At 32.8% G+C, this 13,178-nt stretch overlaps 1 protein-coding gene across 3 annotated transcripts in view; it reads right to left on the reverse strand.

The window, feature by feature from the left end:
- The window catches only part of LOC122631498 (glutamate receptor ionotropic, kainate 2), a 125,871-nt gene that overhangs the window by 29,781 nt on the left and 82,912 nt on the right, over window positions 1-13,178 (reverse strand). For all 3 annotated transcript variants that reach the window (XM_043817235.1, XM_043817234.1, XM_043817233.1), the window contains exons 3-5: window positions 8,854-9,015; window positions 4,459-4,710; window positions 488-663 (exon numbers count right to left, since the gene is read on the reverse strand). In XM_043817235.1, coding sequence (XP_043673170.1) covers window positions 488-663; window positions 4,459-4,710; window positions 8,854-9,015 — 590 coding nt within the window. The remainder of the gene's footprint in view (window positions 1-487; window positions 664-4,458; window positions 4,711-8,853; window positions 9,016-13,178) is intronic.

A 13,178-nucleotide genomic window follows, 5' to 3' on the forward strand; every position in this document is an offset into this window, starting at 1 on the left:
GTTCGATTTTCTCAAGAATCGATCGATGGATCAGACGAGCCAAGTCTCAAATGTTTTTCTCTCGAAATATCGTTCTACCAACGTTTGCAATTTCCTTCGCGAACGGACAGAGAAAAATTATTACTATCGACACGTTATATCGCAAGAAAAACAAAGAGTCATGTCGAACGTTGATTCTGGGAATATACAAGAAATGAAAAATTTATTCGATCGATATATAAACTTTATATATATATATATATATATACACACACACACACACACACGCACAATATGTGTGCATGTATGTGTAAATATAACGAGCTTTTGTTTCTCGGTCGAAATATATTTTTCTAGTCTATTCGAGTTATTTCATTTTTTTATAGTTATTGTAGAAACTTCGAAAAAAATGGCTTTTCATAGTTCGAAATACGCTGGTAGAGATAAAAACTATGAAACCTATGAAACTATAATACTTCAATTTCAAGTAAAACTGGAGATTACTTACAGCACGAAAAAATTGTTGCATGTGCGCTGGATCCGTGTCAACGATCAATTTGAAAATTTCCTTATGCCTGACCTCTTGTAAAACTTGTCTGTAAGATCCAGGTCCTGCCTGACGTATATACATTTCTGTCCTTGTCGATGGTGGTGATTTTACAAGATCCTGTAGTTTAAATAAACCTGCAGAACAAAGAGAAACGGAATGGATAAACTTATAGAGATAATATAAACAAATAATCATTCGATTATTTATTATTCATTAGAATCAATTAATATCGCTGATTACGAAAGATTTCAATTAATAAATCTAAAACTTATATGCTTATAGAACATTTTTCATCGTAAAATCATAAACAAAAGTATCACGAAATTATAAAATATATCATAAATATAGTAAATTCGAGATATTACGATGTATGTCACGTAAAAAGAATAAAAACTTATGAAAAAGTTTCTTTTTATCATTTTTTGATTGTCGTGTATATATATATATATATATATATATATATATATATATATATGTGTCCAGAGTGCCAAAGTACACGATTTCGAGAAGCGAGAAGTCTTTCGTCGAGCGTGAAAAGTTAAAAACGTGGTCGTGTTATGCGCTTTAATGCGCTTCTGTCGCTTCGTGGTATCCGCAGGGAGAAAGAACAAAAGATGAAGGAAAGAAGGATAATTCAATTTGTTGGAAAACAATGGAGGCCTCGGTACCGTACGAAGAGAACTCGACGAAGTGGCAATCTGTAGTCTCTTTATAACAGCTTCCACCTTGTTCGAAAAACTCGTGGGGATGATGGTGGTAGAGAAGAGAGAGAGAGAGAGAGAGAGAGAGAGAGAGAGAGAGAGAGAGAGAGAGAGAGAGAGAGAGCAGTTCGTCGGTCCCTCATCTAATTCGATCTAGTACTTTCGATCGTCACAGTTCTCTTTCCAACGATAATCTCGTTCTACTGTTGCTGCGTTCAACTTCTCGCGTTTATCTTTAAACGAGAGTACATATCTATATACTATTACATCTATAAATGAAAAACAAAAGTAAGGAAGAAAAGGAAGAAGAAAAAGGAGTCAATAAAAATAGCATATCCCTTGGAGAATACCAGGAATATTCCTCGTTTGTATATTTTCATTTTATTTTGAAATCACTGATTTTGAGCGACATCGTAAAAGAAAGTAAGGGAAAGAGAAAGAGAAAGAGAAAGAAAGAGAAAGAGACGAAGAGAGAAAATGAGAAAGAGAGAGATAGAAAATGGAAGTAAAAGACGGAAAGATAAAAGAAATAAAATAAGAGAGAAGAAGGATGAGAAAAGGGGTAAAAGAGACAAATTGCAGAAAGAGAGACGCGAGAGAAAACTTTCGCTGAAGCTCTTCTCGTTGTTCTTGTTAAAAACGTTAAATTGAAAAATAACAAACTTCGTCTCTGTAGATGCATCGTCCAATTACGACGGCTCGTACTCCGCGGACTCGACTGGATGTCCTTGTATAGGTATACGCTTGCGCGTTTTAAAGGGAGCTTGAGAAAAAGATAAAGAAAGAGAGAGAGAGAGAGAGAGAGAGAGAGAGAGAGAGAGAGAGAGAGCAAAGAAAAGGAGGTAAGCGCTCAAGGGTAGGAAGAAAGTCTACTTTACGGAGTAACCCACTATCACGAAGGAATGGTTAGGGTTTATAGTTAGAAAATTTATGACGTGATACCGAGGATACGTTAGGACCAAAAAGAATTTAGGGAGGATACACTTTTCTATTGCCATTACTTTTTACTTCCGTTTATAGTAATAACAGTTAATAATCTATTCGTTTTTATTCGTCTGAATTTTTTTGGAATTATTTAACGTTCCGAATTTTCGCAATTCTATATTAATGTATTTGTATTACATCGTGTTGTTCAATTTTTCTCGACATAGTTTATAAGAAGGATGTATGTGAAATATAAGATTTTTCGTCGATACGAATGTGTACGTATAATGTGATCTCGAAAAATTATCGAAAGAATTCATTCCTTCGAAAGAAATTAATAGATTTCCGGATAAAAACGCTCTCACCGGTGATAATAATTTGAATGTAATTTAATTGTCATAATTGCTCGTTATAAGAAATCAACGCTCATTAACTTCGAAAGGGAAGGATAGAAATTATACGCGAACGTTATTATAAGTCGTAGGGTACTTACTTACTTATTAACTTACTCGAACGAAGAAACTTATTCGCGATTTTTTATCTTGCGACTAATAATAAGTTTCCTAGTGTCCGAGAGAATATGAAAATCCTCGTTCTACTCGTCGTTTAATCTGTGTGTGCTAATACCATTTATTTTATACTCATCTCGTTATTAGGATATTACTCTTTCATAGTGTCGTAACTTTAACGAGTAAAAGTCGAAAGGATAAGGCGATAATCCATCGTGAATTTGACCGATTACGATTTCTGGTAGCCGAAATTTTAACGCACGAAATTCGTGGCATCCAAAATACGGTGGATAGACGAAAACTATTTTCTGCTCTTCAAGTTTTAACGAACTCTAAAACGGGACGTTACTCCGTTGATGAATATTTGGATGGGTGCGTATGGGAATATTCTCCTTGAAAATGTTACACCGTTGAAATACCGCCGAATATAACCGACAGATATGTATTGTATATATGTAAGTATATAGATGAATGTGCGTTCGGCTATTTCGCAGTAAAAATAAAATCTCATAGATATTATAAAAACAAATATCCAGAGATTTTCTTCTTCAGAGAAAATGTAATAGATGTAATTAATAACTAATGTAAGAAAGAAAACGATCCCGCGAGTTTATGCAGATTATAGATATTCTTATTTCGAAAGTGCACTTATTTTTAACAATCTTGTTGAATCGAGTTTTATAAATTTTACGTGGTTAACAAACTTAACATTTTTCTCTTGTCTAAGATTTTTTTTCAAGAACACGTATTCCTCTGAAAGTTAATACAATATATATTTTTTGTTATGTTTAAAATGCAAAGAAAGTTGTGTGTAAATATTACAATTATTATAGAGATTTGCGGTTCATCGTTCGAACGTATCAAATTTATCAAACCGAAGTGATTGATAACTTTCTATGACGAGAACGATAGATATTAACGTTGCAACAAATTAACATTCGATTCCAATAAATTCGAAGGATTTTTAAAACGAATTAGCGTGGGTACGTAGATAGATGACTGAATATTCGAAACGTTCATTCTGTTCTTGCGACCGTTTTATCGCGCGCAAAAAATGTTAAGATTTCTAAGCATGCTCAAAAGAGATCTTAGCATTCATTTTTTAAGGTCGTTGTTGTAAGGCGAGAAAAGAAGTAAAGAAGGAGGCAAAAGCCTTTTTAGGCCTTTCTATGCGAATAAACTTTTCTTCCTTTCGTTTTCTTTTAAAGTTGAGAAAAATATGTTGAGGTTTATGTTGACCTCGATGGCTTCTCCTTTCTTTTATTTTTTTTCTGTTTTCCAAGCTAAACTCGTTTCCTAAACCGAGTTGAATCGTATTTGAAGATCACCATTAAAACGGGATATAAAGGAGAAAATGTTGGATTTCGCGTTACGAGGTTTACAGAGTCGCGCGTAAACGCAGTTACGTTCGCGTGGGTATGACAGCTCAACATTTTTCGCGTTCTATTCGCGTTACCATGAGCTACTATCGTCCACCACTTACACCGACTGATTCCAACATTCTGTTTGCATGGAAACGCATCGTCGACACATTCAAAAGATATTTCAGAAAAAAAATATCTATATACGATCTAATGGAATCCAACAAGGTTGGTCGATGTTGCAACATCGTCGAAATAAATTTTTAAAAAGGTTTATTGAATTTTTTTTCGTTTTGAGTACGATCAAAATTAATTGTGTACGTAGTTTTGAGAAATGAATAGAGTACCGGATGTATATCTTACGAAGAGACATGAATTTTAATTAACTTTACCGTTCGCTAGAGGAGAACTCGCTGAAAAGGTACTGCACTCACCATAATCCTCTTCGTAAATGATGGCAACTCTGGTCCAATTCAGAAAGGACATGAGGTCCTTAAAGGCTTTGTTGAGGTGATCTTGAGCCGGGTAGAGATTTATGCTAAATTCCTTGAACGTTGGCTCAAAGTCGACCCTTGCTTCAAGATGAGGTACATCCAAAGCTTCGCATATACTCTGTATGTGAGCTCCTAAAAGAGGATCCGAAGGTCCAAAAATACCTTGAACGGATCTCGATAGCTGCTTACAAGCTAAAACATTCAAATTTTCTTTCTCATTTTCTGAAGTAACTGTTCAAATGTAAAAATATCAAGAAAAACGTCTATAGTCGTTTCCATCGTACGAATTCTTTGATTTATCTTATTTCGTGATTTATATGTTCGTTTTATATTTTATAATTCGGTAAATTTCCTTCTCTAAGATGACGAGAAAAGAAGGAACGTAGCCGCGATAACAGAAAAACGCGACGCGATTTTGTGACTTCAAGTCGAAACTCGAGAAAAGAAGGATGCGTCGACGGAAATTGGAGAACGACTGTTTCTGACAGGCTGATTTCATATTACTCGATCGAGTGCTTTCGAAAATTCTGTGTAAGATACGAGCCGACGAATCTTTATCCGATGCAACTCATAAGCATCTAAGTACTTTGATCTTAAACGATAGTACGTTTTATCGAATAATCAATCATCCGCACACTTTCGATGATACGAACTTCCCTCTTTTTTCTTTTTTTAACAAATAACAATTACAAATTTCACCTTATATTTAAATAAAATGAAAACGTATAACAAATAAATACTCGATCGTTTAGAAATATCTATAGTATTGATGGATTACTCGTTTCTACGGGCAATTGAAAAGTTTTATGCAAAACTTTTCCGATCGTCTGTCTCCGTTTGGCACTCGATCGAATCTGTATATGCAGCTAGGCTACTTTGACGATCATCAATAGCGATGTATTACGTAGTGAACTGGACTGAACTGATGGGATATGGACGGACATGATTTACGACTCTTACGTGTACATATCGTCGATGAAAAGCGAGTAGAATGGAGAGTGAAATTGATACGTTCTAGAAGGGTCCGTTTCCTTATCCATTATCGTTTCAGTTACGAAACGCAGAGATACGTTTCTTACGATTTTTCTTATTTTTTTTTCTTTCTTAATTTTTATTTCTTTTTTATTATTTCATTTTTTTTTTGTTTTTTATCAAGAAAATTATTTTTAGCATGCGTTACTATCATTTAACGGCGTTGGCGTCTGCGTCAATATAGATGGGATCTATAGGGGAAATGGGGGATGGACGAACTCGATTTTGAAAATACGCTTGTCGCGTTTAAGCACACGCCGCACCGTTTTGCGGACAACGTACGAATTATTCATGAGTAGATCCGGAATTTCTTTGTTTTGAATCGCAAGGGTAGAAGCGACGGCTGTATTCCAACTAGATCACCACACATATGCCACGTTGATGTTGTCACCCAACAATGAGTATGTTGGATGCTTTTGCATCGAACAGTTCAAACTATATGACCCTAATTTACTTTCGATTGTTACATTGTGTATTTTTATTATATGACGAAAATATTATGCAAAGATAAAGGACAAATAAAATTTACTACCAATAATGTTAGTATCGTTATCATCGACATCATCATCGTTATCATAATTCTTTAACGACCACGTTAAAATTTTCTACTTCTTATTCCCTAAAACTAAAATAGATGTATCCCATAAATATATATTATATATATAATTGAAAACGAATCACGGTTATTTTTGCAAGAAAATAAAAAACTTGTCACTATTAAAAATCGATTCTCTTTGATTGGCACGATTGTGTCAAACACTTTTGTTCTAGAAAAATAAGCTTCATTATTTGGTTACGATATCAGCTGACTTTAACGAATTGACACTTAGTTACCTTTACGATCAAATAGCTTTAATATCGAATTATCGTCTCGACTATTCGAAAATATTTTACTTTTATGGACATTGAAAATAATTTGTTTTTATTTTATTTTATTGCGAATAATCTTTTATAGAATAATAATGCTTTTCGCGGACACATTTCCATGTTATTTTCACGTTCTGATTACGCCTCCAACGATTTACATTACATTCTTCGATCTATAGTATGGAAATCGATGACATCGAGGAAGCCATTCCGAATCAGCGACGAATCTATCGACTACCCTTCGGCATTTGGTTCCGAACGAGTCATCGACCGATAGGTTGCTGCTTACAACCTATCGAGTTTAAGCGCATTCTTTCGGAAAACCCGCTCGTGCTCATTCCGTAATTGAGTTTTTTTTCGTATCTTTACGATATACGAAAGTACTCGAAGAATGTAACGAGTAATCGATGAAGAAACGTTTCGATTATTACTTAAATTAACGTTTTTAAGTAATAGAAAAAAAGAAAAGAAAAGAAAATAAACCTATTAAAATTCCAAGGAATTTTAATCGCATTTTTATTTATTTATATTTTAATAAAACATATCGTTCTTAACTCTATAGAAGTCAATACTTTTTCTATTACCGGATATAGCTTTACCATAATTGCTTTCTCAACGTAGTTCTCCCTCTTCCTCTCTTTCTCTCTTTCTCTTTCTCTCTCTCTTTCTCTTTCTCTCTCTCTTTCTCTTTAACTTACACTCGTATCGTATTTTACGGTGTCCATCTAGAACCGTTGATCGTCCTGGAAAATTCATGAAGATTCGTACCGAATCGATTTTTCTAACGTGAATTCAATTTTCTGAACGTTCCTCGCTTACTTCCTCTCTTTTTTTTTTTTCCTTTTTTTTGCGGACTTTACTTGGATTCTCATAAACGAACGACGCAATGGTAAGTACTCGAAGTATAAAGAAGATACACCTCGTATAAATAACAATTTTCTAGCAAGATCTTCTATAGAAAAGGATTTGTATGATTCTAGAAAGAGTTTTCGCACAATGGACTAGTTGCAATATACCGTGTCTGAAGGTTCACTCTGTTTCTCTATTGAGTAGATGTGTGTTGTGTAAGGTAGAAGAATTTCTAAGATAAATAAAGAAAGAATGAATAGAAGAAAGAAAGAGAGAGAGAGAGAGAAAAAGAGAATGATAGAAGAGGATAGATCGATATCACGCGGTAAGAAAACCTATGAAAAGTATAATTATAATTTGTTTCAACGCAAATAATTAAAACCGAATTTGTTTGAAAATATCAGACTTCGTTTTAATTTCAGGATGAAAAAATATATTTTCAAAAATTCGCGGGATCTCTCCGTGAATACGATATTATGTAACCAACCAAAGCCTGAAGCAATTGCCTCGAAAAGGGTAGTAGTCAGTCTTAAAGGGGATACTCGAGGATTTCAACCAATCAGGGATATGCTCGGAAAATTGTCGACCCTTATGTCTAGTATAACGTGAATCAAGTCACCAGGAAATATATATATATAGAAGAACACTTCCTCGTTCCTTTGATCCTTTCCTTTTTAATATTTTTTTTCTTTTCTTTTCTTCTCTTTTCTTTTCTTTTCTTTTTATCGAGAGATTCAATTTTTCATCATTTTTTATTTTGATCCGATAAATTATATTGATCTATCTATCTATGTATTCGTTCACGTTAATATAAATTATATTATACAAGATACTCGTGAATTAAGAAGAAAGAAAATAAAAAGGAAAGAATGGAAAAGTTCAATATATCTTTTAAAAAGTATTACTTATATATTAGTAAAGCATATACTTCAAATCGATTGAAGCATCGTTAATTCGTGTCTTATCGAAATACATCGACCTGAATTTCTTAAGTCTTTAAAAAGCATCTTACCATTCAATTATGAATTTACGTATTGAATGTGTCATCTCAGAAATAAGGAAAAGCTTTTTCCTTTTGTTTAAGAGAATTTAATACATAAATATCGTTAATTTGCAATGACTTTGCTTGCGATGCATTTTCGTTTAAAAACTATTCCCTCTTGTTGATATTTCGATATTTTCATTTTGTACAAATCAACAAATTTATGTTAGTTAAAAAAACAATTTATAAGAAATAAAAAATGCTTTTTAATTTTTTTAACTGTTTTGTGTAAATGATTACTATAATTGTGTGTAAATTTAACTGTTTACTGTAAATGATTAACTGTAAATAATGAAACAAATAAACGGTCACATGTTTTCTTTTCAAGTTCTATTTTTTAAACACTTTTAAAATCGAGAATTCTATATTCACGTTATATTTTCCGTTCCGTTATTTTTTATTAGTCAAATTAATTTTTTCAAGCGTAAATGCATGATTTGTTTAACGTTACTACAAATTCGAATAGATATTTATGACGTTATGAAATTTGTTAACTTTTTTATTTTTTACTCTTTTATTTATTTAATTATTTTGTTAATATTTACCTTTTTTTGACGTCCGAAAAGAGTCGTCCTTAGGCACATATTGAATATCGTAGACCAGCGTTGTATTTGGCAAAAGAGTCTTATCCTTATTGATCTTATATATTGCATATTTAAAAGCTAATTCCGAGGGACTGTCCTTCTGATCCTCCGTGAAGATAGCACCTGTAACAGGTTTGGAACAACTACTTGATATTGCACGAATTTTATTTTCTATGAAATACATTTAATTATAAGGTGAAAAACAATTAGAACATAGAAAAATCAAAAACATCTGTCACGTTGTCAGTAACGTATTGCTTGACGTAACGTATTGCTTGATATATGTTATATATTAGATACTGATACTATTCGCAGTATATGTGCGTAAACGTATATGTATACGTAAATGCATACACACACACACACACACACACACACACACACACACATATATATATACATACAAATGTACAAAGTATATATACATACATACATACATATATTTATATATATATATATATATATATATATATATATATATACATGTACATATATAGAGTGCTACATTACCATCCTCCTTTAACTTCAATTAATGATTTTACCATGGCACAAGTAGATGGAGAACCAGTTTTAATTAAATTCGAATAATTACCGTACCTGGTGTCATGCTTTTCGCTTAAGAAATTGCGTCGTTTAAGGAGTTACTATCCTTGAAGGAAAAGCGCAGAAACTTTTAGAGAACTGAAGGCTATGAAAGATTATTAAATAAAATGATTTTTATTTCAATAAATACGTTTTTGCACATTTGTTTCTACAAGTTCGTCACGTATCATTACGAGTCTGTATTGTCTTATTAAAATAAATATTTGTATTATTCAAAATAATAACTGATTCATAACATGTTTATTCAAATTTTCAGCTTTGTTAATTTTTTCGATATGTTGACGTATAATGGAGTATACATTTTTATGATAACTGGTTTAATTCGTTTTCGTTTCAAAGGGAACTAGTTATTCAAAAGTTATTACTTGTACCTCGTAACCAATCATAACCGAATTCATTTGATAAGAGTAATATAAAATGAAACTTATCCAAGTGAAATTTAATTGATACGAAGATAAGTGAAATTATGTTATGTTCTTGATTAGGGGTTTGGATAAGTTCCTTCGTGAAAAACGAAACTTCATCTTCTTCGGAGTTAAAACTTTCTCAAGAGTTAATTCACCGAAAGAACGAATCAATCTTCGTTCTTCGTTGATACCTCGAACGATAATTAAATGAAATTAATTAATCAACTTTCTTAGAGATAAATTTATCGGTATTCTACTTGTTACTTATTTTTCGAATATAATTAACTTCTTATCGTAAAATAGAAGGATCTCGTTTAGAAGAATATCAGATAACATACATATATATAAAATTATATCAATCATATATATATATATATATATATATATATATATACACACACACATACACATATATCGATATTATAGGATGACACGACTGTCCGTGACATCAAACATACGTACATCCATCGTATAATTATACGATAAATCACCTTTACATTGCTACTATGTATATCTAATTATAATAGCCGCATGTGAGTGGCTGTAAATCAGACTGGGTAAGCGTTTCTCAAAACGATGCATTACTCGCGCATATCTGTATTTACCACTATAACAAATCCCTTAATTATCTTCTCCGTATAACCATTAACGAGATAGAATACATTGAAATAATAATTATACACTTGAAAGAAAATTATAAAGGTTTTTCACGACTATTATCAAATGAAAGCCTACGGTAACTCCGTTGTCGGTACTAAATGTTGAATCGAGCGAAAGACGTAACCGTTAAATCGATTCCCTAGAGATAGAACTCGGAATCTGTATTTCTCTCTCGCGTTCGTTTTTCTTTTATCTTTCCTCTCTCATATTCGACGCACGATAGGAATATGCTTCGTCTCACGTATCGGCACTTATCTTCGAACTCGCATTAAGATTCGAATAGGGATATACGCGTTTCTAGTTTATCGAGATTTCAGCTTATCCTTGGATACGACCGAATGCCATTTTATTCCAATCATTTACACGTTAATTATGTATATGCCACTATATTCCTACGGGAACGGTCGATCTTCTTTTTAAAATCGATCTATATTTAATAAAATAATACGTTCAAAGGATTTTTCCTTTTTTTCTCATAGTTAAAAATTTATCGAACATACAATATTTATATAAGATATTTCTTTTCTCCGATCATTAATACAACTCCAAGGATGAATATTTTTCCTCGAATAAAGCTAATTCACAGAATTGTATTACAAGGATTGAATTGTAAACGATTGAGAGTAGTACGAGAAAGGAATCGAATTTATTGAGATTCCGAAGACTCGATAAAGATTCCCACGTTGAAAAGCTTTGCTACTATTCTTCTCAAACATGACAAAAGAACTCCTTTATATACATACATACATACATATGTGACATACTTCGCTCTATTGTAGAATCGAATCACCCAAAGACGAGTAAATTGAAAAATTCGATACGTATGTATCTCGTGGAAAATCTCGCTAAGCTCTCAAGAGCTATTGCATTTTTTTAGTATCTATTTGTAATTTGTTTAAATATCAAATTTATTAATTATTATGTCATAAAAATTACATTAAAAGAATAGGGAATTGCCAAAGCGTTCTATGAAAAAAATTCTTTTTTTTTCTGATACGAATAAAACTTTGAGAAGAGAGAAAGAAAGAAAGAAAGAAAGAAAATAGAGAATCGAAAAGGACTGAAGAGTAGACGGTTCTCTCTTTTTCCTTTCAAGAGAACGTTCCAAAGTAAATCGCGACAATTCTTTCCCTCGGAGACACCTAAACGCAAATCGTTATTGAAATCGAGTGTCGTGACTAGATAAAGAAAGATGAAGTCACGAATACTGGGTGTTGCCGTCCGAGTTTAGGTCGTTTCAAAAGAAGAAGGTCGGTCCTTAGAGATCGGAGGGTTCCACATCGATTTCTCCAAATGCGAATACTTTTGCTACTTTTCCTGTCCCATTATAGGGAATCTATCTTATTTTTTCTTTTTTTTTTGTTTTATTTTTCTTTGTACTTTTTTTTTCGAAGATGCTGTCGATATCGTTGAAAGATTATCGATAAAACTTTATAATCAAAAATCGATGCAGCCGATTATAGAAAACTTTCGGCTACCTACCTGTCGTCTTTCGAACATTTAATCATCGTTTATCTCTCGAAGAGAATGAGGAAGCATGACGTTACTTCCATCGACCAATTTGTTAAGTTTACAAAGTACATTGTCGCTGTGATTTACGAAGGCCCATCGTTTTGTACGCCCGGTGGTTCCGTCGACGGATAGCCTCCTATTTTCGCTTGAAAAAGAATTCCTATCTATCCATTTTGTTCAAAGCGTATTCTATAACTAGAAATATTTCGTTATTTTGAAACGTCGCGCCATGTACCACAGTCGAGTGTAGTAAATTCGTTGCTTGACGTTACTAATTCTCAAATTGAATAATTCCTTTTTCTTTTATTTTTTTTTTCATTTATCTTTCTTTTTTTTTTGTTTCACGAACAAGCTCGATAACAAATTCGGAATCGTATTCTTTACTTTTATTTTCTTATCGTCGATTTAATTAAGAACGAAACCGTAAACTCGTAGGATAACCGAATAAATAAGCCACTGACGAAACGTCATTCCCAGTTGCAACGAACTTCATGAAAGACCATTCAAATGAGACTTGGTTTTCATCCAACGAAGTATTATGTAAAGTTTACCGATCGTTCGAACATCGTACTTTGTTCTTTCTTCCTTGAATTTCAGAATGTTCAATGAGCCCTAACTTTAAATTAGATTATTGAAATCGAAGAAATAAAGTAACTACGAACGTTTGGATATGTCAATTCTTCGATCTTTGTCCATTTTTAATATTTTCATCGATCGTATGTTATTTCGTACTGTTTTCAAGAATAATTAATTACGTTGGCAATAATACTTTTTGCTCGCGTGATATATATGTGTGTATATATACACACACACACACACACACACACACACACACACACATATGTGTGTAGGAAGAGATGAGAGAATATAATTAATCACTGCTATCACACAATTTCGGTATCTTCACGTGATATGGAATAAATCACGTCGGCAGCTGTTCTTAAAGTTTCGACCTTTGGAATTTCCTCGACGTTTTCGATGTAATTGGTAAAACAACTATCTATTGTATCTTCAATGAAGCTCGTCGATTCTGTCGGCGCCACCCCTTATATAAGATGCACGCACCAAAATCAAGAAGATTGAACCGAGCAAATAGACCATTGT

This window comes from Vespula pensylvanica, chromosome 9 (genome assembly GCF_014466175.1).
Source record: "Vespula pensylvanica isolate Volc-1 chromosome 9, ASM1446617v1, whole genome shotgun sequence".
Taxonomy (NCBI): Eukaryota; Metazoa; Arthropoda; class Insecta; order Hymenoptera; family Vespidae; genus Vespula; species Vespula pensylvanica.